This window comes from Neomonachus schauinslandi, chromosome 2 (genome assembly GCF_002201575.2).
Source record: "Neomonachus schauinslandi chromosome 2, ASM220157v2, whole genome shotgun sequence".
Lineage (NCBI taxonomy): Eukaryota > Metazoa > Chordata > Mammalia > Carnivora > Phocidae > Neomonachus > Neomonachus schauinslandi.
In genome coordinates this window covers 105,607,583-105,635,369 of record NC_058404.1, presented here as the reverse complement: position 1 = coordinate 105,635,369, position 27,787 = coordinate 105,607,583, and the positions used below count along the sequence as shown (strand labels likewise).

At 36.2% G+C, this 27,787-nt stretch overlaps 1 protein-coding gene across 1 annotated transcript in view; it reads right to left on the bottom strand.

Annotated features, from left to right (window-relative positions):
* The window catches only part of PRSS12 (serine protease 12), a 72,293-nt gene that overhangs the window by 20,468 nt on the left and 24,038 nt on the right, over nt 1-27,787 (bottom strand). The window contains exons 5-9 of the mRNA XM_021684520.2: nt 19,565-19,743; nt 17,638-17,779; nt 14,170-14,366; nt 8,578-8,719; nt 239-444 (exon numbers count right to left, since the gene is read on the bottom strand). Coding sequence (XP_021540195.1) covers nt 239-444; nt 8,578-8,719; nt 14,170-14,366; nt 17,638-17,779; nt 19,565-19,743 — 866 coding nt within the window. The remainder of the gene's footprint in view (nt 1-238; nt 445-8,577; nt 8,720-14,169; nt 14,367-17,637; nt 17,780-19,564; nt 19,744-27,787) is intronic.

Here is a 27,787-nt window from a genome sequence, read left to right as displayed (position 1 = left end):
AAACGGCTGAGAATGTCAAAAGGGCATGATGCCAAATCCTGTAAATCCACTCCTGTCCCTGAACTCTGCTGCCCATGTAAGCCCCATCCAGTCAAGTTTGTCAGGAACCACTGCCTCTAAACATGAACGCAGATTATATAGAGTCTTATGGAAGGAGATTTTTGTCATCAAAGTACTGCTTATACTAATGAAGTGAAAATTACTCTTTGACTTGTATAGGCCCCAGTAGATGACTTACCTTTGTTACTGTTACCTATTGCCTTCTTGCTAAAATAATCACAAATGACTCCTGCATCTTCGCTGTGGCGACAGTTATGTCTCCCAATATCTTGTTTGATGCAGTCAGCCAAGGACCTCTCGTTTCCTGTGCACTTCACATTGTCCACGTGGATGGGTCCTTTTCCTTCCCCAAAATAAGCCATGGTTCTTGCTCTGGCAGGGCCCCTGGGAACAGAGCATTCTTGAGGATGTGGAGAACCAGACGATCGTACATTTGAATACATCACGACAGTCTCATTCGATTAACTCTTAAATATTAAAATTTGCATCTTTGTGTGCTAAAAAATATTTACTTCATGACTCTGTCAAAAAAAAAGCTTAAAAGAGGTAATAACTATACTTTCTCTGCCTTCCTACCCCAGAGCTTCCTTATTGCATCAGTTAGTTTGCCTCTCATTTAGCTTCTGTTGAGAAAGTTACATTTAATCGCATGTCAGAAATTCATGATAGTCTTAAACTCTAGTTTAAGCAGGAAAAAAATCATCTCAAAGTGTTCTTATAGAGCATAACACTCTTTTAAAGTTGGTTAAAACTGCCAACAAAATTATGAGGTTAAATAATAGCCTAGGGAGCTAAAAATTTCAAAGCCTACTTTAGAAGTAAAAAAAGTCTAATTTTTAACAGAGAAAGACAAAACCCAGGATCACAAATAGAAGGAAGACTTATTTTGGTATGTTCGTTGTTGTTGTTTGTTTTTAATTACACAGTACTTCTTTTTAAATATCCAAAAACAAAAGCTTTTTTAATGAAGTATTTCAAACTAATGGCCATATTCAAAACTCAATTCCTGATACATTAATGGCAAAGTTTTAAATTCTGAATTACAGGGAAATTATCCTTATAACCTCAAGTTAGGGAAAGACTTATTAAACAAGACATAGATGATATACTTTAAAATTAAAGGACTAATAAACTCAATAAGAATTAAGAACGCTACTTCACTAAAAACCACCCTAAGGAAAGGTAAAAGATAAAAGGTTGATGCATATATTTGTAATACATACTTATAAATATATTTGTTGGTGAATACATCCAATAGAGGGGACTATCATACAAAAAAAAAAAGAATTCTCAAAATTCATTAAATTTTTTTTTAAAAAAACCTAACAACCCAAGAGAAAAACAGGCAAAAGACAGGTTTTAAATTAAAAGAAACTGACTCATTAAAAATGACAATTTGGACCAGATTTCTCACATCAAAATATATTCTACTTAACTAAGATAAAGTTATTATAATTTCCTTATACTTATGCAGGAACTCTAGCAAAGTCATTTATTGATATGAATTCTCTGAGAAATTCATTTGAATGACTCCCTTCAGTGATGAGACCTGGCCTCACATGCTTATGGTTGGCAGCTTATTTACTTCAAAACTGGTACAGCTAACTAGTAACTGCTACTCTGAAATAAATTGCAAATAAAAATAAGATATAACCCATTATAAATTTTTACAGTCATGGAAGACCCCTGTGCCCAAACAGATGAGTCTTAATGGTACTCTTAGAGTAAATCTTTTTAAATATGAAACCTATGTATTAATTATAGAAGTAATAAATGCTTATTGTATCAAATTTACAAAATAAAAGTATAAAAAATACTTTTTTCTACTCAACAACACACTGCTAGCATTTGGGTATATTCCCTTCCTGTACATATTTATGGGAAAAATACTAACTATAATTTTTACTGGTTAAAAAAAATTCATTGTACACATTAGTGGATCTCAAATTTCAGAGTACTTAAAAGGCCACTTGGGTTGATTCTAAGTTGAGTGTGTCACCAGCGGGACTTAGCAATCTATTTTTTTAATAAGCCCTACATGATGATTCCTATTCAGGAAGTTCTGCATCAAACTTTAACATAGGGGCTCCTGGGTGGCTCAGTCCAGTAAGTGCCTGACTCTTGATTTCAGTTCATGATCTCAGGGTCCTGAGATCGAGCCCCGCCTCAGACTCTGCACTCATCATGGAGTCTTCTTGAGATTCTCTCTCCCTCTGCCTCTGCACAAGCCCCCACCGCCCCACACATGCACGCTTGTGTGCTCGCTCGCTCTCTCTCAAAATAAATAAAATCTCCTTAAAAGAAAAACTTTAACATAGAAAAATTAGAGTTTTTTTTCCCCTACTGCTGCACATTTACTTTTAAAATTCAAGACTTTTTACAATTATAGATATACAGTTAAATACAAGTCTTTGTGGATAGCTTAGATTTCTTTCCAGAAGTAGAATTTTTGTTCAACAGGTATAAACATTTTTTTAAGGTTCTGGATATATATTGCCGAATATAGGGCAAGTCTTTGGAAAGCAAATACATATAATTAAAATGTGATTATTTAAAGAATAGAGTTTTTTCTGTTTTATTTTGTGTATCATTTTTCTGTCTGGAATTTTTTCCGTTTAGTGTTAGTAAAGGATCTAGCTTGATTTTTGTCCCTAAGTTTATTATCCTAATAACCTTTCCTACTGATTTGAAAGGCTTTTTAATTTAATTATTTATCATAATTACATGTACATAAGCCATTTCCTGGTCCCCAACCTTGGCAACACATTTAAATTACCTCTGGAAACTTTTAAAATATAGCAAAACCTGAACCCACCTAACGTCAATTAAAGTAGAATCCACAGGAATGGGGCTGGGCATGGGTAATATTTTTTTTTAACTCTCAGCGTTATTTTAATTGTACAACCAAGGTTGCTAACCCCTGGTGCAGTTAGTGCCATTGACTTCTTGCCTGTTCCTGTGCCAATACCACAGGGATGTGATTTCAGATGAACCCAGAAATCAAGTCTCTCTCCCCACCACCCCCCCTAATACACCAAGAAAAATAAAAGATTTTTATGAGGCCAGCATTTAATGGATAGATTAATTTCTATTTTGTCTTCCCACTCAGCATTGTGGTGTTTTATTTATTAGCTCTTCTACCTTTAGTAAAGATTTACTTTTTTTCACATAGGTCTCAATTCTTGTGATTATTCCTAGTCATTTCTTTGTTTGGTTTTTTTGTTTGTTTGTTTTTGTACCACCTAAATAATACTTCTTTCTTTTTATTTTTTACCTAGCTTATAGGAGCTATTACCTTTTAAACATATTTATATTTACATGATTACATAAATCAACACTAGTTCTAGTGTCTTTCCCATCGATTCTCTTGTGTTATTGAGGTGGAATACCTTATTATCCATGTAACAATTCTGACTTCCTTTTCAATACTGATAGCTCAATGCTTAATGATAGTTGGATCTTCAGACAGTACTGAGTCAATGCAGTAATAGTAGGCACCGTTGTTTTGTTCCTATTTGATGACTATGATATAAAGCTAAGGTATTCTAAGCTTCCTAATAGATATAGGAAGGAATGATGATTTTTAAAATATAACTTTATACCATTACTAACTGATCATATTTATTTTCATTTATAGATGACACACTGGAATACATTAATTGAATACCTCACTATGAACCATTCTTTTATTCTTGCAATAGACTCCCATTTGTTTAAATTTGTTTAAATACACCATTCAATTAAATTTGCTAATATTTTATTTAAATTTTTGTATGTAGCTTCATTAGACGGGGTATAGTTTTCTGTGTGTGTGTGTGTGTGTGTGTACTTAGACTGTCTAGTCTTGAAATCAATTTATATTAGCCTCATTAAATGAATGAAAAGATCTTCATCTTTTTCTCACTCTAAAACAATTTATATAACTTGGGACTTATCTGAATTGAAGATTGGTGAAAACTTTTGAGCAAAAAAATCAGTCATTTCTTCCATGATCATTAATCTTTTTGAAAGGTTTTCTATCAATTTTCATAATTATATTTTTGTTGAAAATGTGGTTTCCCAGATAATTGTCCATTTCATCTAGATTTCCAAATTTATTAGCTAAAAGTAATTCACAGTACTCTTCTACAATTTTTTTAACTTTTGTGTATCTGTGCTCATATTCCTTTCCTTTCCTCCAATGTTTACTTGTATTCTCTCTCCTTTTTCTGAGTCACAATTGCCACAGATTGCTTATTTTAGTAATCATTTTTTAAAAGATTTTATTTATTTATTTGAGAGAGAGAGCATGAGCAAGGATGAGGCAGAGGGAGAGTGAGAAGCAGGCTCCCCGGTGAAGCAGGGAGCCTGACATGGGCCTGGATCCCAGGACCCTGAGATCATGACCTGAGCCCAAGGTAGATGCCTAACCAACTGAGCCACCCAGGCACCCCTTTAGTAATCATTTTTTAAAATAGCAATAATTGCTGATAATATGGATGTGTAATGTAATGCAATTTGAAATTCAAATAGGCATAATTCGAAGAAAATAAAAAATAACATTCTGAAGTTAAAATCCCAGGTGATTCCCATGAGTTTGGGAAGTGAGGATGAGTGGAGGTAAAAAGTAAAAAATAGTATGCTAAATGTTTTGATATTTTTCAGCAAGGGAAACTTACAGATAATAATTTTTGAAATTGGTAAGAAAATATGCCAGTATGTTTGCTAAAAATTTAAAGACAACTTCTAGTAAAACAATAAGAATGCTGAATGTCCAACCACTAGAGAAAGAATGACAATAGAAAATTGGGTTGCTTGCAAATAAAAAAACAGAAGGTTACACAAAGAACAGACAAAAAAGCATGATAAATACCATAGAAGTAGATGACAGGTAGAAGTAAACATAGAAAACAAAATCAGACTCATTAAATAAAACAAAGGATGATTTCTTAGAAATTTATCAATTTACACACTAAAAGAATGTACCATTTTAGATACATCGACAGAAATTAGAGAACATTTAAACTAATAAAAGTGCATGATTAAATAAAGACACTCTCAACAATATAGTGGAGTCTAAAAAAATTTCCTGGGACTTTTTTTTTAACAGTTCAGGACTGTCATCTTTAGAAAAAGGGGAAGAGCATTCCCACTGGGCTATAGGCATGCAGTAATTCATAGCAGACAATTTCAAAGAGACAATAGACTACAGTACATTAGTTAGTCTTTAAACTGGGTGTTCAGTGCTCCTGGGAGTAGAGGATGACTTTCTCGGGGCTATATGGGCTTTAAAGGAATCAGTATTCAGATCCTCAAATTACATGTGTATTCTCACCTAAAACTGGTCTTGCTGAAATCAAAATCAACTTCTTTTTCAGAATTTTCCTTCTCCTACTACACAAAAGAAAGACGTATTTTTTACTCATCCCAAATCCTACCACGATGCAGTGCTCCAAGATTTAAAAGCCTCTCAAGTGGACAAAAGAACAGTTCAAAATATATGATAGCAAGAAGCCTCCTTTAACCAAGCACCATAAACCCAACCCATCAATCTAAGTTAGAAATGGGAGCTTTAGTCAGCTTTTATTTCCTATATTTAATAATTATTTCTCAAATTTCTGTTTTTGTTGTCTTTAATCAGTTGTGTACTAGAAATCATAAAATCCAGAGAGGAACCTGTCAGAAGGATTAATTTCTCTCTTGGTCTCTCCATGTGTGTCCACCCACATACACATACACACACATACTTAAGTGTATATATATATATAATATATATTACATATATATGTATATACCCATATATACACATTTTTTAAAGCATAATAACATTAGGATTCTGTGAAGAAGGAAAATTTTAAATACAATTTCAAGGAGAAAAAGGAACTATATAAAATTTCTGAAGGTCAAAGAAGAGCATTTTCCTGTATTTTTTTTTAAGATTTTATTTATTTATTTGACAGAGAGAGACACAGCAAAAGAGGGAACACAAGCAGGGGAAGTGGGAGAGGGAGAAGCAGACTTCCTGCGGAGCAGGCAGCCCAATGCGGGGCTTGATCCCAGGACCCTGGGATCATGACCCGAGCCCAAGGCAGATGCCTAACGACTGAGCCACCCAGGCGCCTCTCCTGTATCTTTTAAATAGATGACAGAGAGCATCAAGTCACTATGATACTGATATTCCATTGGATTATAATTTAGAGTGATATAACAGTTCTACTTTTAAATGTCATACACAAATATGCAAGAAATTAAATCCTTTGCATCAATTTAATTATAAGATAAAAACTAGATATACTTAATTTTAGGTCTCTAATAACTCAGTAGGAACACACTATTTTGTAGATTCTTTTAAGGGATACTACAATAAATATGCAGTTCAATAACAATGTCATCTTGAAAACATATGCTAATGGATTCAAACAAAGTTCAAATAGAATGGAATTTCCATCACAGTTATTTAGTCTATCTTAAAAAGTGTAACTGATAGCAACACATTCTCTCTCAGCCCTCTAAAAATAATATGCTCCTATGCTAGACTTTGTCAGATATTATGTAACATGTAATACATAATTAAATAATGCCTTTTACTTTCTGTTTAAGCATATCCTACATTAGTTACCATTCATGTTTCCTGGTTTTTATTACTTCATTTTTGTTTCTCCCATTGTGGAAATGCTTTCTAATGCTACTTTGATTCTCTGTATTTCCAAGGATGAAGCCTCACATATAATATAGCTGACTGGGGGACAGATCTCTGGAACTCCTATTAATAAGACCCAAACCTTTTGATAGCTTAAAAGTTTTCTGGATTGGTTTCTACAAACAAATGCCTTATTAAAGATTTTTAACAATTCAAAGTAGACCTAGGGGAAAAACATCTACTCATGTTCTTACATGAAATCCATTTCCCCTAGTGGGAAATTATAAAAACATTTAAGTATGTTTAGATTGAACAAATATCCAAATGATTCTCATGTAAATATTTTTAGATGGTAAATTACAGATTGTGCACTAGAAGATGATTATCCAATTTGTTATAATAACATTAAATTACTGATTTACTTAAGAGACTTTTTTTTTTAAGATTTTATTTATTTATTTGTCAGAGAGAGCACAAGCAGAGGGAGAAGCAGGCCTCCCGCAGAGCAGGGAGCCCGACGCGGGTCTCCATCCCAGGACCCTGAGCCGACGGAAGACGCTTAACGACTGAGCCACTCAGGCTCCCCTAAAGATATATTTTAAAATCCAAACCAATATTAGTAACTATTACGAGCTCGTCAATTTATGCATATTCGTTTAAATTGCATAATCTCTAAACTGTAACATGTTCCATATATTTGCAGCTGCCAAATCAATACTCAGTGTTTTCACAGTCATTTGCAGACATGTCAAAGCCTCAAAACATGTGCATTGCCCAGTTGAGGTCTCACAAGAAGATAATCTGCCTATTTATTTCAGCTCTCAAACTGAAACAAGAGTCCTTTTCCCAGTCTGTTTGGTGCCATGTTTTTCCACATTAACTCGTGCCTCAGTAAAGCCTATCTACCACCTTATTTTCTCCAGAAAGCACATCACGGCGTTCTTGCACTCAGGAATGCTGGACAGCACTTGAGCACTGTGTATCACCGGCATTTAAATAGTGAAATCATCGGGGTGCCTGGGTGGCTCAGTCGTTAAGCGTCTGCCTTCGGCTCAGGTCATGATCCCAGGGTTCTGGGATTGAGCCCCGCATCGGGCTCCCTGCTCGGCGGGAAGCCTGCTTCTCCCTCTCCCCCTCCCCCTGCTTGTGTTCCTGCTCTCACTATCTCGCTCTCTGTCAAATAAATAAAATCTTTAAAATAAATAAATAGTGAAATCATCAATTTTTTTAAGCCGAAAAATTAAAAAAAAAGATACTAACAGACCAAAATGTTCAACTCTTTGCAAGTTTGAAAGCTAAAAGAAGAAGGCAGAGCATCCCCTTGTTCAACCTTAACTCTAGAAGTGATGGCTCAGTATTTGCTAATACAGTGACTTTAGAGAGTGTAACTACTGTGAATAAGGAGAACCAACCCCAATTTCAATAATTCCAGAGTCTCTTAGAAAGGCTACAGTGTTGAAACCTAACTCACAGAGAAAAGATTACCACCTGTGCCTGATACAAGCAGTATTATGAATAGTCACGAATTATTAGACCATTTGCTATTAGATAAAAGCTCCTTTTTTTTTTTTTTTTTTTGAGTAAGCTCTAGGCCCAGCATGGGGCTTGAATTGGGGACCCTGAGATCAGGAGTTGCATGCTCTCCCAACTGAGCCAGCCATGTGCCCCAAAAGCTGTATTTCTTACGTAACAGTGTATATTGCTTTTGGGAAAATAGAAAAATTTAAGTAGACTCTCCTTAGTATTTCTTAATAATTTGGAATCAAGCCAGCATGCTGCCAGTATTTCCAATTGATTCACAGAAATTATTTTTAGGTAAGAAATAATTCATTAGAACAAACCTAAAAAGTCAGAAATGCTCATCAAGTAACCAACCCAAATAATTCAGTTTTTCTTACTTGTAGCCAAGCTGACGACAGATCACAGTTGCATCCTTATCAGTCCAGCCATCATCACAAATGGTTCCCCACTGGCCATTGATGAACACCTCCACTCGTCCTTCCTTCTTATTTTCTCCATCCATCAGTCTGATAGGAAAACCTAAGTCATGATTTGAAAGTATTAGAAAAGCCAAAACAGAAAACTGATTTTAAAGTATGAGAGACTTTATAAAATACAATTCATTTTTGTATCAACCATAAAATCAGCTGGGTAATACAAGAGAGAGTGAGAGAAAAGAGGTATTAATAAAAAACTGTATCCACTTTTGCAATATCTTTTGAAGCCTTGGGGTCAGAGTACTCACTTGCTCAACTATGAATGCCCAGCACTTGGAACAGTGCCTCACATACAGAGGACATGCAGTAGCTGTTTGATGAATGAATGAATGAATGATGAATGAATGATTAGCACTGCAAAATTGTGAATGGTCTTATTTTATTACCATTAACTTCTAAATAGTAAAAGATATTTCCTTAGAGTTGTTTTTGTTTCACATCTGCTCATTTATCCTTGAACATAGCTAGAAATTTATACTCCAAAGCTGAGATTTCTTGGCATTCATGGATAACTTGAATGTGTAGGGGAAAAAAAAGAAAGGAAGGCAGCTAACAAGGCCAATTTACATTTCAGCCTTCCTATTTACTCCAAAAGAAGGGCTTAAGGCATAAAAATTACTAAGATTACAAAGAGATGCTATGTACAGTATGGTGAACATAGTTAATAATACTATATTTCATATCTGAAAGTTGCTGAGAGTAGATCTTAAAAGTTCTCAACACAAGAAAAAAAATTTTTGTATGTAATTTTATGTAAGGTGATGGGTGTTAATCAGACTTATTGTGGCGATCATTTCACAATGTATACAAGTATTGAATCATTATGTTGTACACCTGAAACTAATATGTTCAGTATACCTCAGTTTTTTAAAATGCTGAAGCTAAAAAATAAAAGTAATAAAAATTTTTTAAAATGTCATGCTGTTTTTTTAAAAAGTTGAGAAACTGATCTCTTTCAAATTGAGGTTTATCTAAGTTATGCAAATGAAGTCATTTGTAGAATTTCACATATCTCTATCAACACCAATATATATGGTACTATTTAACTGAAAGCCCTCACTGCACCTTGCATACTGTCCTGGGTTGAACTGTGAGGTCATTAGGGTAGGCCCTAATCCACTATGACTGATGTCCTTATAAAAAGGGACGATTTGGACACTGAGACACACAGAGGGAAGACTATGTGAAGAGGCACAGGGAGAAGCCGGCCATCTATAAGACAAGGAGAGGGGCACCTGGATGGCTCGGTCGTTAAGCGTCTGTCTTTGGCTCAGGCCATGATCTCAGGGTCCTGGGATGGAGCCCATGTCAGGGTCCCTGCTCAGCGGGAAGCCTGCTTCTCCCTCTCCCACTCCCCCTGCTTGTGTTCCCTCTCTCGCTGTGTCTCTCTGTCAAATGAATAAATAAAATCTTAAAAATAAATAAATAAATAAGACAAGGAGAAAGGCCTAGAACAGAGCCTTCCCTCTTAGCCTCAGAAGGAACCAAACCTGATGGCCCCTTGGTTTTGGACTCCAGAAATGTAAGACAACATATACCTGTTGTTAAGCCATCCACTGTGTGGTGCTTTGTTATAGCAGCCTAAGCAAACTAATACCCTTCAGATTACGTAGTTATTAGAAGGGTCTCCAGTTTCACGGCCCCTGAGATTTACTGATAAGGATTTAGGGAAGACCATGAAGCAAAATGAAACCAGCAGAACTAAGGAGGTGAAGTAAGCAGCTAAAGAACAAAATATCATTTCTGTTTAAACCAGCATATGAAATTACTAGATTGACATTTGTTTACTGACAGAAAATACTGTTGGCAACGTGGCCATGTCCTACTTTGATTCTTCTGATCCATTTTTATACTTTTCCATCCCTCTTCGTTATCGCCCGAGTTGTTGGCTCTTTAATTTCTGTCCCTGTCATACTGACATTGTGGGACAGGCATCATAGTAGAATCAATAAAGCAAAGTCAAAATCAACAAATGTTTATGGAGTGCCTACTCTATGAACTGCTTACGTTAGCTAAAAAACTTGGGGTTTTAGCCACGGCACAAAACACAGTATACTTGAAACTTTACATTTCTTTTTTTTTTTTTTAAGATTTTATTTATTTGAGAGAGAGAATGAGAGAGAGAGAGCACATGAGAGGGGGGAGGGTCAGAGGGAGAAGCAGACTCCCTGCTGAGCAGGGAGCCCGATGCGGGACTCGATCCCGGGACTCCAGGATCATGACCTGAGCTGAAGGCAGTCGCTTAACCAACTGAGCCACCCAGGCGCCCGAAACTTTACATTTCTTATTAATGTATCTGAAAGTTTGGAGTCTTTTTTAAAAGGAATAAAGTGTAAAGTGATCCTCAAACTAAAAAAACCAAAAAAGGTGGAATTCTTTTCTTAAAGTTCTTAATTTTTACATTTTTGGATGTTTGGTCCAAAATTAAGAAAACATGTGCATATGGAATGAGATCTCCACATTCCATTCTAGGCATTCTATGGGCAGTTTTTCATATACCATAAAAATAAAAATGATACAGTGTTTTTAAAGCCTCAGGTGCATGCTTTGTATAAATAATGCATGCAGTATTTCTGAACCTAATTTCAGCCCTTCATTTTACAAAATCGTTGGATTTTCAATGCTTGAAGGGAAAATTGGATGACAATTTGGATGATATTCTATCAACGCCACCTTACTGTTTAAGTTCTTTTTGTTATGGTAGCAATAATATACGTTTTATTTCTAAAATCTTAAATATAAAATGCTTGGGAAAACTAAATAGTACTATGGGTATATAGTATCTTAAATTATACATAATTTAATTATATATTTCAAACTTGGACCTCCAGTAGAGTTTTATTTTAATTTTCCTGTAACATTGATTTAATACATTATTCTAGAAAATAATATTTTTCTAGAAGATAAAATTTAGCTTAAGGTAAAGTCAAAATTTTATACTGTAAAATTGGGTAAAAGACCATCTCACTGTGAATGAAATCTCCCTAGGATTTAATACTCTGAAATTTACAATTGGTGCAATATTGGGGCGCCTGGCTGGCTCATTCAGAAGAGCATGCAACTCTTGATCTGGGGGTCATGAGTTTGAGCCCCATGTTAGGTGTAGAGATAAAAAACAACAATTAGGGGCGCCTGGGTGGCTCAGTTGGTTAAGCGACTGCCTTCGGCTCAGGTCATGATCCTGGAGTCCCGGGATCGAGTCCCGCATCGGGCTCCCTGCTCGGCAGGGAGTCTGCTTCTCCCTCTGACCCTCCCGACCCTCCCCCCTCTCATACTATCTTAAAAATAAATAAATAAATAAGACAAGGAGAAAGGCCTCAGTCTCTCTCTCAAATAAATAAATAAAATCTTTAAAAAAAAAAACAACAATTAGTGCAATATTAAAATGAGAAATCCACACACCATCCCACAAATTTCCCCCAATTCACATAGGTATTAACTGCATTCTTACTAGAATTACTTTTATTGAATTACAGTATTGCTTTTGAGCATTCCATTTACCACACACCCAAATATAAAAAGTGCCTATTGAACAATTATTAATTTTGAGGACTTCAATTCACATCTACAGTTAAGGTCCACAAGTTACCTTTCAAATACTTGAAAACAGTAACAGTCCAACAGCTCATTACTACAGTGCCAAAGAAGTAAAAAATCAATTGTTTTTAAAATGCTGTTTTTATATTACTATTCCATGATTTCCTTCTCTAAGCTTATGTTCTAAATATGCAGTCCTTTTTGATAAGTGGGAAAGTAATAATGATCTCTTTGGATGAATCAGTGGTAATATGATTCTATTCCAAAAGTATATCTGGCTCAGACATAACGTTCTTCAGACAAATGAATAGTTAATAGACATATTACAGAAATTAGGACCAAAGACATTTATAAAAACGATCACATGTTTTATTAATAATTATCATCCTCAGCTTTTTAAATTTTTAAAATATATATCTAGAATCCTAGAATTAAAGATTTGCAGGGGAACTGGAAAAATTTGTTGCCTGACCATATGCATACATTTAACCACACAGGCCTTCAGAGAACTCCGATTATAATATTTTGTATAGTATTTAGAGTACTTCATCACCTGGAGTACTGATGCAGTGTGCCTGAGCAGATCACTTCATGATCCAAATACCTGCTATCTGGGGCCTAGGGTATCCATGTCTAGCAAACAGGTTCTATCTCCCCCAGCTACATACAATCACTCATCACATAATCCTGGAAGGATCAGAAATCCCCCAGAAGAAGAAAGGAACAAAAAAGGAGGACAAATGAAAAGCAAAATTGAAAGTGTGACCTGTAAGGAGTGGAGTAAAATGTTGTATTTCTACTTGGTACAATGCTAGATTAGTGCAGTGAGTCACCATGATCTCACAGGTTAGAGTACAATGAGGAATCAACTATATACTCTGATAAACTTAAGTATACAATACAGCTAATACTGTGGGATTCAACAAGTTTTGTTATTTTATAATGTGAAGATTAAAGCTTCACAGTCTCAAAATAGGACGATACAAAAGGGGTTGATACAACTCTGAGGGTGAAAAGTAAAGACCACTTGTGATTATTTTAACATCTATTCACCAAAAATCTATGTGTTTAGATATATAATGGAGCCGTGGTAGTCTTGGCAAGTCTTTTTAATATCTCCCTCTATATTTTTCATTCATAATTATTCTGCCATCCTCAAAAGATGTTAAGATGTTAAGTCTGTCAAAGACACGTAGTTGCTCTCTGCTCACAAAAGGACCTTTACCCACAAATATTTCCAGACTGTTAGATGAGCTAGTTACCTTTTATCTGACTACAAATCTAACGAAATTTGGAATGGGGGAATAGTAAAGGACACAGATGGGTTTCTAGAGTAACAGGATATCTTAGAAAGACGAATGGGTTATTTACTCCAATAAATCCTTTCAGGAACCCACTGAGATCAAATAAATAAATAAAATCTTTAAAAAAAAAAAAAAAGGGCGCCTGGGTGGCTCAGTTGGTTAAGGAACCCACTGAGAAACCTGAAAGATCTATCTTAGTACAGAGCAATAAAGGCTGGTGACCAATGACTGGCAAGGCCTCGGGACTAAAGAAGAAGTAAATGATGGGGGATAGGAGAGAGAGCTATTGTTTTGTTGCAATTTGTTAAAATCCTGTCCCAAATTGGTCATTAGAATTCAAGGTGAATGAGAATCAGAACAGGTGACCAACGAGGGGAGGAATGGACACCGCAGCATCTTTATTCCACCTTTCAGAACATGTGATTATAAAGATTTTTAGTGAGAAACTTAAGCTTCTACGTAAAGAACAATAACTTGAGGAATAGAAATTTTATAACATTGGTGGAAAGACTGAAAAATTTATCTAGAGCATTATAGAAAATTGACTAAAAAAAAAAGCCAAAGCTGAGAAATGCTTCCCATTCCAGACCAGTGGATAGAGGTGCAGTGGCTATTGAATTATGGATACTCCAAAGCTGTGGCCAGTCCTCACCCAGAGATAGTCTGTATCCATTGCCACCAGGGTAGCAGGTGATACCAACATCTTCCCGATGGCTGCAGTCGTGCCTTCCCCACTGCCTCCGGGAACACTGAACGAAACTGGATTCCTTTCCCGAGCAGCTGACGTCATCCAACCATATGGGCCCTGTGCTTTCTTCAAAGTGGTTTGCAGGGGATTGTTTGCCGTATCTGTGGCAATAAAATGAACATCATGCATAGAACTGCTGTCTCTTGTTTCAAGGAACCACAAATCATAAAACAAACAACCTAATTAAACATCATGACTCCAGAGGATAAGTGTTTCTTCTTTCTCTTATCTGAAGGACACAGTTCCAGGGCGCCTGGGTGGCTCAGTCGGTTAAGTGTCTGCCTTCGGCTCAGGCCATGATCTCAGGGTCCTGGGATCCAGCCCTGCATTGAGCTCCCTACTCAGCAGGAAGCCTGCTTCTCCCTCTCCCTCTGCCCCTCCCCCCGCTCGTTCTCTCTTTCTCTCTCTCAAATAAATAAATAAATCTAAAAAATATAAATAAAACTCTGAAGGACACAATTCTAAGAGCTGTGTTCACCCCATCACACATTTCGATCATTTTAACAATTTTCGATTGATTCCACAGGTACCTAATGGATAATTAATCCTTCTTTCCCATTCATTCTTGTGTTTTGGTTACAATTTAACTCGCCAACCAGAGAGAATTCCTGACAATGGAAATAACACCATGAACCATAAAATTAGAACAGTTGTCTTATACCAGCCTCTCAAGAGCCACCTGAGCTCACCTGATTTCATCAGCTTCTCTAGACTTCTTTGGTATCATCTCTTCCAAAATAAAAACTATATATTAGTTCAGTGATTCCTCAAGCACTACACCCAATCCATGATCAGACTTGGATTTCGGCCCACCAAAATCAGAATAATGGTGATGCTCTTCGCTTTTCATAAGGTTACATAAATCTGATTTTTAAACTTTTTATAAATTATATTTGAGTTCTAGTTGACTTTATTTGTAACAATGCTCTACAAAAAAATATAATTAATATATACATTGTGGAAATAGGAAAGATCTGCAAAATAAAAAGTTGGTAACTAAGTCACAGTCTCTACTTTCATTCATCCTTCCCCCAATTTTGTTTTTTGTTTTTTTTCTGTAAAACCCAAACCTCCAGAAATCACTGAGCTAAAAATTATTTAAGGGGTCTTTCAGTTCTAAGAGTCTAAGTAATTAAACTCTTACTCATAAAATTTTATATCAGTCACTTCCTTCACTGAATGTTTTTATTATTTCTGTATAAATATGAAGAGATCTTTCTTTCTGGCATGAATTTTCCCAGTTACTTTCCTGGGCACTTACTTATTACATTTATTTAAGAAAATGAACATTTTAATAAATTAAAACAGTGCAACTTTTAATTATTCTAAGATTTCCATTTTGCTGACTAATCAAATCTTAGCAAGGAAAAATTATCCTAAACCTCATATTGCTACCACTTTGATCTTACACCATTTTTCTACAAAATGCATCAATCTGATTACTCTCTGTCCATATCAACTATATAACAGATAACAAGAGGTCATTTTACTTTGGGATTTCATTTGTAAAAAGAAACCCAGAGTTCACCCCTTCCTCAGTTCAAAACGGTACTGTTTTAGAAATTCCTCTGTAAACCAAAAAGTAAATGTGGGCCATGCCTATTCTACCTTCTAACACAATCATTTAGAACTTTTAACAAATATTAGTGAGAACATTTTTAGAACCATTAAGTTCTGATACTCTGTATATACAAGAAAAACTGAATATATTTGTGAAACAAAATCAATAAAATATGGAGAAAAACTATCACTCCATTGTTTTTATTAACAAGGAAAAATATGAATATAGTAACTAATAGTATTTATGAATCTTTCTAAATCTGTGAAAACGGAATACAGTTCTCAGGCCTAACAGAGATTCACGGAAAGATGAAATAGCATTTATTAAGTAATTCTTATTAATTAAATATTAATATCTCTTTGGCTGGCATGTCACACCCCTTGACACAATAATTATAAATGCACTGCCCACGAAAATCCAAAATATTGGGCAATAACATGTATTTATATCTTCATGATATCATTGTTTATAAAAGGAAAATTAAACTAACCTAAATATTAAGTAAATTATGGTATGAACATTCAATGGACATTATGTTGTCATTAAAAATTATGACTATAGGGGCGCCTGGGTGGCTCAGTCGTTAAGCGTCTGCCTTCGGTTCAGGTCGTGATCCCAGGGTCCTGGGATCGAGCCCCGCATCAGGCTCCCCTATAGTTCAATGAATAATAAGCAGGAAGCCTGCTTTTCCCTCTCCCACTCCCCCTGCTTGTGTTCCTTCTCTTGCTGTGTTTCTCTCTCTCTCTGTCAAATAAATAAATAAAATCTTTAAAAAAAAATTATGACTGTAGTAATATAAAGGTAAGAAATATGGATAGAAAAAGTACATACTATTAGAGCTGTTATTAAATTATACACACAAGGTATAATAATAATAGTATTCCAAGAATGGGAAAATTATGGATAGTTCTTAATTTTTATTTTCCAAACTCTAATATTTTATACTACTTTTACAAATTTAAAAATATGTTTAAACATGATCATACCTAGCTTGGATGAAAGTATATTTTTAAGGTTTAGTGCATATTTGCAATTAGTTCTATCTCAAGCATGGAATAATTTTGCCAATTTTTTCAAGCTTGAGACAATTAATTCAAACATGACGGAGAAATATGAAAAACAAGAAAGAATGGGCATTCATGGGCTTCATTCAAATAGTAGCTGAAAGGCATCATTTGCAGTTACTTCAACCAACTGAGGTCTTTACTCTGGAATGCAGTATGTGTGTGACACGAAATACACGGCCCAAAGTGTGATACGAGCTTTTACGAGTCAGGTCAAGGGTGAGTTCGAAAGGTCATCTCATGACAAGAAGGCCGTTTTTCTCAAGTAAAAGTGATAATTATCATCACATTTGAGAAAGGGAATAATGTAATACCAAAGCATTTGACACTGGACTTCCCTGCAATTTTAGACACAACGATGTCAGAACTAACAACATCTAATAGAAGTGATGCGTCAGAATAAGACAAGCATTCGAAGCATACGGTCTTACTTGAATAGACACAAAGAAACTTAAAAGTCATCCCCTGGCTCTAACCAATTACTCAAAGAAGAACGGTGGTGACAGGAAAGGTAATGAGATAAATAACAAGATACGGTTATTCATCATCATAGAAAATATTTTTTTAATTGGGGTTTTTTTGTTCTTCCATATATAGAGAGGTGAATAGGTAGGTAGGTAGACAGAGGTAGACAGATGACAGAGAACATGTATTGTTAGTATTATAGATATTACAAGTAAGGGTTACAAAAGGAGAATTTTAAAAATATAATTTGGCATTTAGCTTCCTCATATCAATGGGCCTTACTTATATCCCAGCTGTCGGCAAACCACATATGTATTCAGCTCAGTCCAGCCATCATCACAGACAGTCCCCCACTGTCCCCGGTAATACACCTCCAGGCGGCCCTCGTGGCTGCCTTTACCACCTCCAAGTCTGATGACCCCATCTGTGGTAAGAAGGAGACACAGGGACTAAGCAAATCAATGATCAAAAACAGGGAGAACAACATTTTAACTTCACTAGAATTATCACCCCTTCAGGTCTCTCTCTAGGCTTTTTGTTAAACTTATTTTGGGACGGTGCTCAATGATCCGAGGTCATTGGATTGTTTCTGAAGTATGACATAACACATATCCGTCCTAACAAAATATTATTTTCTTCTTATTTGTGCTCCTATTTCCTGAGTAGAAAAATATATTCTGATCTGATTCCAAAGTAGTTATTTAGATTTCTCCAGATTAAACAAATATTTGGGAAATTTCTTGTAGCTTCAATCTTGGGAAGTATGAGAAATACTAGTCATTTACATTTAAAAAATAAGAAAACAGTAACTTGGAAATAGTTCAAAATTTTAACTGCAAATGAAAAAATACTGAAATACGAAGACAGAAAAAGCTATTCTGGTTAAACTGTGACCTATCATGTCAATGCACTTATTATTACTTAGGCATTCATAAATTATAAAAGCTAGAGTACATGTCTCGCTTTTGTTCTTTTATTGATAATACAGATCTGAATTTGAAGCTTACGAGTTCAATGAATAATTAATTCCCATAGAACCCTGTTAAGAGCTTCTAAGCAGATATACAATAAATTTATCCCTCAACAAGTGGATTTAAAAGCCTTTCCCATGCAAAATAATACAAACATCCCCAAATGAAACATATAAATAATCCTGGGTAAACGTCTTACTTTCATGATTCTCTGGGATCTTTAAAGTAAATGGTCTCTTAGCAACACAATCACTTCTTAATGTAACACTTTATAGTCTGCAAAACACTGGTACACATTTTACCTCATCTGACCATCACAGTAACACTACAAGACTTTACTCATTTGAAAGAGGAGGAAATGGAGACCCAAGAAGATGATGTGCTCTGGTTTAAAATCTGGCATAAATTTTATATTTCTATCATATATAAATGTGTTATTCTGCTAATAAATAAAAACAACATCATGTATAGAACTATGTAAATAAAAAGGTATAACTTCAGCATTTCATGGGCCCTCTGAAGTTTTTATTTTGGTTTTTTCAAGAGAGATTAAAACCCGAACTTTTTTCTTTAAGTTCTTTTTACCATAGAAACAATGCGTTTGTGATGACCTGACTTCTCGTCTGTCCTTTTGCCTCTTCTTCCCACAAAACATATAAGTACATACACACACACTCATTTGTACTCAGACATGCCCTTCTTATAACATATGAGACACATCCAGACAAGTGTGCTACAATTTGGAATAGTCAGAGAATTGAGCACAGCCAAGTTAACTTGGTTCCTTTACTGGTGTGCTTTAACCAACAATCCCATCCATACAGTTTCACTAGCTATAAACACATTCTGAGAGTCAAGGCAGGTCAATAAATAAATGGACTTAAGTATATACCTAATAATGTGAAATTTATCATTGCACACTGATTTTGATTATTGGGCACTATATATTACAAAAAATTATATGTTCTAAAACATATTTATATGTTTTAACATTTTTATATGTTATAAAAAAAGTGAAAAATTCAGAAATATTTATGAACAAGGACATACCATGTTGATATACAATTTGTGTCAGTTGTTTGCTTTTTGTTTTTCGTGAGTTGTTTTGTTTTTAGTTTTATTTGCAGGATTTACTGGCATGCTCATTTAGTTATATTATCTAAATTGAGGAGAAGAGAAGGTAAGCCCAGATGGTGCTGGGGGCAAGGGTCGGTAGATAAATGGGGTGAAACTCCTACCTGTTAGAGGGGTACAGGACACTCCAGCATCTTCTTTATGGTCACAGTTATGCTCTCCCCAGGAACTCTTTGGACATTGCTCAATAGAAAGCTCATTCCCAGTGCAGCGTACCTCATCCAACATTATTGCCCCAGAGCCTTCCCCAAAATACGCCTGATTCCATGCTTTGGCAATGCCACTGAACAAAGATAAGAATTCTGGATTAGACACCAAAAATTCATCTGACAGAATTTCTTTTGCCCCAGGAAACGTATAACTATGATTAATCCATACTTCCCCTGACCAATTCACTCCACAGGTCATACATGACTTGCTGTACTCCTTTCTTGTTCCTTTGTTTGTTGCTCTTTCTATTTTTGGCCATCACAAATGTTTTAGACTGCAAGTTACTCCCCCATACTCACTCTCCTTTTCTTCGTTAGCAACAGAACCTCCGATTTTTAGGAGGGCAATGGCTATCCTGAGTAAAGACCCCATTTCCCAGCCTCTTCTCCTTCCAGATGACTAGGCTTGTTTGTTTTAAAATATACATTACATAAAACTTACCATTTTAACCATTTTTAAGTGTACAGGTCAGGGGCACTAAGTACCTCCTCATTATTGTGCAACTATCACCACCAACCATCTCCAGAACTCTAGTCATCCTGAACTGAAACTCTGTACCCATTTGAGATGACTAAGTTTTGAACACAGATATTTAGGTAGAAGTGTTGTCGTGTATCATTTCCAGGATGTATCCTTGTCCCACATCCTCCTGCCTGTTGACTGCAAGGCAGAGGTGATGCCCAGAGCTTGAGAAGCTATACTAGTCCATGAGGTGCCATACTAAGAATGAGAGAACTACAAGCAAGAAAAAGCCTGGGGCCTGATGATTGTGGAACCACTAGACTAGCCTGGAGCTGGCTACCTCTGGTCTCTTGAGAGACAAACAAACTCTCCTCTTATTTAAGCCACTGTTACTTCCAGTTCTCTGTCACTCAGAGCCAAACCTATTTCTAACTAAAACATCTCTCCACTCAAATTTATGTGTACTAAATTTACTTCTCCCACAATTCAAAGTGATCCCACATTCTAGAACCCCAGATTTCAGTGAAGAAGATCACAATTGACTGTCAAAATAATTAATAACTTCAGAAATTGCCATGTCAACCCCTTTTAGCCTTTTAATTTTTAGAGTAGAACATTCATATTTTTGGTTTATTTTACAGTGATGCTCCCCACTCAATATTCAATAATATTCCCCATTATTTTAGTTGCCTTTTTCTCATAACTTTATAACTACCTTGAGAATTTACAACCAAAATATATCGAAGGGAAAAAAAAGTTTGCTAAATGATTATAATACTCCAGCAATGGCCAAGTCTTGGATAATCAACTTCCTGGTTAAAGAAGAACTTGTTTGACTAATTTTACTAGATACTATAGAAGTTTCTTTTAAGAGAACACATGTCTAAAACAAATCCCAAAACATTTGAAAGTTAAACCCTTTAACCATTAAAGCAAATACCTGTTCCATTATCACCTGACCCATTTTCTGTTTAAAATTCAGAGTTTGCAAGAGGAAGGATAAAGGAATGTTTATAGGAGGAGGTGTGAAGCAGGGAGGAAAAGAAAAAGACGGTAGCTTATGCAAGATATTTTGTTGGAGTTAAAATTTTTAAATTCAGAATCCTCACACTTGAATCACTATCTGATATCTGTCATACAGGGAACTCTGAAAAGTCTGCCCCAACAAATATTAAGGATTAATATCTAGTGCTAATCAGACAAATGTGAAAGAAAAAGATATCCTAACACAGATGATATTATCAAATAATTTTGTGAGTGAATTTGTTTTACTAGGGGAAACATGGCAGAACAAAAAGCCATTTCTACTCTTCCAGAAAGAAGGAATCAATGCTCAATTAATAGGATTTTTTAAATGAAGTTTCCAGTTGTTTCAATGTGTATCTGTGTCCCCACAGAAGAGTGTAATGGACATATATAAGTATTCATATATTACTGTCCATGTCAAAAAGCTTATTCTTTCCAAGCAGAATCTTTGAGGAAGAATAGTAGATGTGGAAACAGACCCTCGGGCTCAAATCTGGGCTCTATCTTTAACAAGTGAAACTGCCCTGGGGAAGTTACAAAAACATTCCAGGCATAAAATGCTTCTTCTGAGCAAAGGGATGATAACCACTCCCTTGCAGGGTTATAAGAATTAAACTGATGCAAAGTAAGAACTCAATAAACGTTGGTCCCCTTTCCCTCCTGGCACTATCAAGAGCTTCCCCCTCATAGCTGATGAACAGCATATTTTTCACTGCTAAGCAATTGATCTAAAAACCATTTGGTATTTAGTTTAAACAACACAGTTTTTGTTCTCCCCGCTCCCCAAGTCAGCGGAATGGTGGGAAAGGGAGAATCAATGAAAAATCTCAACATTTTCTGGATTTAAGGTTGTAAATGTGTTTTACTCATTTATTTATTTTAAAATTGTTTTTAAAAGAATATACTTGTGGGAGTAATTCGTAGCTTATAAGATACCAGACAAATCTGTATTGTTTTTTATTAAGGATTACAAGATGATGGCCCAAAAGACCATTACTCTGTGACTTACATCACTCAGCTTGGTATTCCTGTGGTAGGGACATAGATCCTCAGAGGCCAACAATTTCAAGCGTTTTAGTGCACATAGGCATTTTATCAAAAACAATTGTAATAGCCAAAACAATGTTTTTCTAAAGACAGCATATATGCTCCAGAAAAATATATTCTATACCAAAATGATCTTGCAATGGTAGTCTATAAGGCTGTGAATAAATTATCCTGTTTTAAGTTGCCCCTAGTAGAATAAATACCCCTTCCAAAAGACAGTATTTTCATACAACATTCAGACTAAACTGAACAGGGGAACAGTGTGATACCCACTGGAAATAAAACTTTCAAGTCACATACCGATTGTGACTTAGTCCCAGAGTTTGGAAGCCTGAATAACTGAACTGTACTGTGCTATTTTACTGAGTTTGGTTCAAACAAGAAGGGAAGCGCTTGGAGTTGCGTTCCTGAGACCTGCTGCATCTTTGTGAAAAGGGAGAATCCAGGATGGGAGCAAAGAAGCCTTTGCTGGCGGCTCCTGAGCAGCGATCAGCGAACTACAGCCCAAGGGATAAATTCAGCACACCACCTGTTTTTATATGGTCCATGCGCTACGAGGGGCTGTTACATTTTATAAATGGTAGGGAAAAGAAATCAAATCAAGAATGTAATTTTTGACATGGGAAAATCCTATGAAATTCAAATTTCACTGTCCAGAAATAAGGTTTGATTGGAACAAAGCCTCACTTATTCCAACTTAGTGTCTGTGGCTGCTTTTGCACCACAAAGGCACAGCTGAGTAGTTGCAAAGTCCAAAGTACTTACTATCTGGCCCTTCACAGAAAAAGTTTGGTGACCCTTGCTCTAAAGGAAAGAGATTCATGAAAGCAAATATGGAAGCTGATTTAGAGAACACTGAAAGTTGCAGAACAGATAAGGGGGAGACAGGGTGACTGATGCAGGTCATGGAGAAGCCAGGAAGGAAAGCTTTGGAGGAAGGCCAATTAACAGCCTTCTTGGATCTTTGCCCTGGGATAAATGCCAGGAAAGAAAAAGACCCTACGTAAGAACATTTCAGTGGGTACAATTCACTGAGCCAGGATTAGGTTGTATAAGGAATACAGAAGAAGATAAAATTTGATCCCTAACTCATAACAGAAACAAAAAGGAAATTCCAGATGGTTTAAAGATCTAAATATTGAAAGGAAGAAAGAAAGAAAAAGAAAGAAAGAAAGCGAGAGAAAGAAAGAAAGAAAGAGAAAGGAAGGAAGGAAGGAAAAGAAGGAAAGAAGGAAGAGAAAGAAAGAAAGAGAGAGAGAGAGAAAGAAAGAAAAAAAGAGAGAGAGAGGGAGAGAGAGAGAAGGAAGGAAGGAAGGAAGGAAGGGTGAGGATGGGAAGAAAGGAGGGCTAAGAAGTACTGGAATAAAATAAAGAACATAGTATAAGGATAACACCACCTTGGGACAAAGAGGATTTCCTGAGTAGGGTAAGAAACAAACATTAAAAAAAATAGGGGCATGGAGAAGATGAGGCTATTCACAGAAGAAATATTGATGGCCACTGAACATATAAGATGCTGAATGTTACAACGGTCAACACAGTAAGAATGCATTCTTAGCTAACACATTTTTAGAGACTTAAAAGATTAGTATCTTTTTTTTGTACAATATTTAGGTTAAAAATTTACAGGGCGCCTGGGTGGCTCAGTCGTTAAGCGTCTGCCTTCGGCTCAGGTCATGATCCCAGGGTCCTGGGATCGAGTCCCACATCGGGCTCCCTGCTCGGCGGGAAGCCTGCTTCTCCCTCTCCCACTCCCCCTGCTTGTGTTCCTGCTCTTGCTGTCTCTCTCTCTGTCAAATAAATAAATAAATAAATCTTAAAAAAAAAAAAAATTTACAAACTAAAGGCCAGGCACTGGTCTACCAGGTTTATGTGTATTAACTCATTTAATCCTCCCTACAACCCAATATTATGATCCCCAATTTACAGAAGAGGAAACTGAGGCCCAGAAGTTAGGTAATTTGCCCAGCGTTACACCACCACTGCTGGTGAAGCTTGTCTGGCTACAGAGCTGACTCTGAAACACTTTGCTATCTTACAGCCTCCTGGGGCATTTTCAGTGGGGTACCTATGGCACCTCAAATACAGTCTATCAGCATTTTCTCCCTACAATGAACTTTTATCTCTTGAATTCTCTATTTCTTTCAGCCCTATATTTGTATTTATTCTTATTAACACCTGGCTATTTTGCAAATAGTATGACATGAAAGAAAAAAATTCTACACTGGGAACCATAAATCTCAAGATTCTGGTTCTTGGGGTGCCTAGGTGGCTCAGTCAGTTAAGCGTCCGACTCTTGATCTCATCTTGATCTCAGATCAGGTCTTGATCTCAGGATTGTGAGTTCAAGCCCCTCACTGGGCTCCTACTTTAAAAAAAAAAAAAAAGGATTTTGGTTCTCACTTAACAGTATGACTTTAGGGCTTTGGGTAATCTTAGAGGGCCTAATTTCCTCTTCTGTCACACAAGGTCTCCAGGTTGTCTTTATGGTAAAATCTATAAAATACAAAAAAATTAATGAACAGTAAAATAAAAAAGCAAAGAAGTGCTTTTTAAAAGCAATTTGTACCAGATTTTTATTCTGACTACTCAATAAAATGGTTTTGTATGATAATTTTATAGCCAAAAAAAAACCTAAGAAAGATGTGTTCACAATTTTTAAATTCCTATGTAAATTATGGCATATCCACACAATAAAATATGATGTCATGTTCTAAACTATGCTTTTAAGAGTCCTGAAAGACATGGGAAATGTTTTCACTTTAACTGCACAAAAGGAACTCCACCTGGAATGCAAGCTGGTGCAGCCACTCTGGAAACCAGTATGGAGGTTCCTCAAGAAGCTAAAAATAGAACTACCCTATGACCCAGCAATTGTACTACTAGGGTTTTACCCCAAAGATACAAACGTAGTGATCCGAAGGGGTACCTGCACCCCAATGTTTATAGCAGCAATGTCCACAATAGCCAAACTGTACAAAGAGCCCAGATGTCCACCGACGGATGGATGAATAAAGAAGATGTGGTATATATATACAATGGAATATGTACAATGGAATACTACTCAGCCATCAGAAAGGATGAAATCTTACCATTTACATCAACATGGGTGGAACTGGAGGGGATTATGCTGAGTGAAATAAGTCAATCAGAGAAAGACAAGTATCATATGGTTTCACTCATATGAGGAATATAAGAAACAGCCTAGAGGATCATAGGGGAAGGGAGGGAAAAACGGAATGGGAAGAAATCAGAGAGGGAGACAAACCATGAGACTCTTAACTGTAGGAAACAAACTGAGGGTTGTTGGAGGGGAGGAGGGTGGGGGAATGGGGTAACTGGGTGATGGGTATTAAAGAGGGCACGTGTTGTGATGAGCACTGGGTGTTCTATGAAACTGATGATTCACTGAACTCTACATCTGAAACTAGTGATGTTCTATATGTTGGCTAATTGAATTTAAGTAAATAAAAATAAATAAAAACAAACGTCTTCACCTGAAACTTCGCTGTGTACACACACGTTCTCAAGACAATTTCCTGACATCTGGCTGCCTCCTTTCCTGTTCCTAATCTTTCTCCAAGTTGTGGGTTACTCAAATTTGAGTATCAAAAGTACAGTGATTTCTTTTGTGTGTAGGAAGCTTGCCAGCTCCCAAACTCTACAGACACCATTAAAAAATGAAAGCCAACAAGACAGCATCTCCCGAAGAAATTGTAGCCGCCACTCCAGGGAGGCATGATGTAGTTTCCCTTTGGGAATTCAACAAACAAATAAGATGGAGATGACATTTGCTTAAGAAAAAAATCATAAATTGAGACAAGCAACAATTATGCTGTTATCAAACATGTGCCATTAAAAGCTATTTCATCTGAAAGTGCCGTGGCACTAAATAAGCAAACAAATTGTAAAGGAGGAGCAGTTGCAGAATATTGCTTTAATGCGAACTTAGGAGATAATTGTAAGATCAAATGGAAGAAAGGCAAAACCAAACACTATCAGCTCAGAGCATCAGTGTGCTTACAATAAAAACAAATGTCTACCAAGCTGAATCATCGGTTGTTGCACAGGTTCGTGGAGGATTTTTGCTGCCTTGTATATCTGGAGATATGTTTCCTTTCAATTACTTTTCCAAACATGAATCTCCTCATACAAAAGATGGCAATAAGTTAATGCTCGAGAAAGATGGAAACACTTGGCCCTCGCATGTGTCCAACATCAATATAATCTTCCTGGTGATTCCATCTCTGTAGCCTTTCTACATAATAGACTATTGTTTGTCAACATGGTCTTTGTTTTAGAACTGTTTATTTAAGTGAAAGAAATCTTTGGCTCTCAAGAAAGAATTCTACATTACAACATAAATTTTTAGAATCACTTCTGTAACTCTAAATACAATCAATATTCTTGGTGTATCTCTATGATACTCTAAATTTTCTTTTTTTTTTTTTTAAGATTTTATCTATTTATTTGACAGAGAGAGAGGGAGAGAGAAAGCACAAACAGGGGGAGCAACAGGCAGAGGGAGAGGGAGAAGCAGGCTCTGCACTGAGCAGGGAACCCGATGCGGGACTCGATCCCAGGACCCTGAGATCATGACCTGAGCTGAAGGCAGCCGCTTAACCGACTGAGCCACCCAGGCACCCCAATACTCTAAGTTTTCTATGCATTTTTCTATGCAACAAAACCTGCCTTTTCCCCACAGAAATATATTAATAATAAAAAAATGCCTCATAGCTTAAATTTAGAGTAATCCATACTGCAGCTAGCAATGTTAAATATGCTATTACTCTGCCCTTAAAGTTCTTAATATTTTTGGCAAAGACATAGGTTTCTTAGTAACTAACTTGAAAATCAATTAGCACCACGTAATTGGTAACCTGGTAAATATACATACACACACACTAGAATGTTTCAAAAAATATGAAATTCATAGATACAGCTAACTAAATAGAACTCCTGGATAGAGAAATAGTATTGGATAATCTACCACCAAATACTCGGTTTACTTTGATTGTTAATAACATCTTTCAACTATAACAGTCCCTAATTTGACTGACCTTGATAGCCAATGTGTATTATATACATATTATGTGTGCTAACAGCTAACTGTGCTGTTAGACAACAGTCCCTGTATGTCAAGAAATATGTTACAGATGAGGGGATCTAACTTTTCTCATCTCCAGAAGTGGGACTCAAATCCAGGTTGTTTTGAGTACAGGGCACATGATGATAATTTTATGCTGTGTTGAATCCATAACCAACACCTGGAAATTTGAGGGAAATTGGTATTGAAATTGATACCCCCTCAGAACATTTTGAAAATGTAGTCTCAAAATTAATGTTTAATAACAATTTTCTCAACAAGAACTGGTTGGCCTTATTTCTAACCCACCCAAAGAAAATGATCATACCAGTAAACTTCACGCCACTGATAATTATAAGCTCCAGAGACACAGGATTTGCCATGCCGGTCCTGTCCTACACATGAACTCTGAAATAGCAATTAGGTCCCAGAATCAGTTACAGGGGAAATGTAACTTGACAGTGAAGGATCAGGCCAATGCCCCCTCAACCCAGTG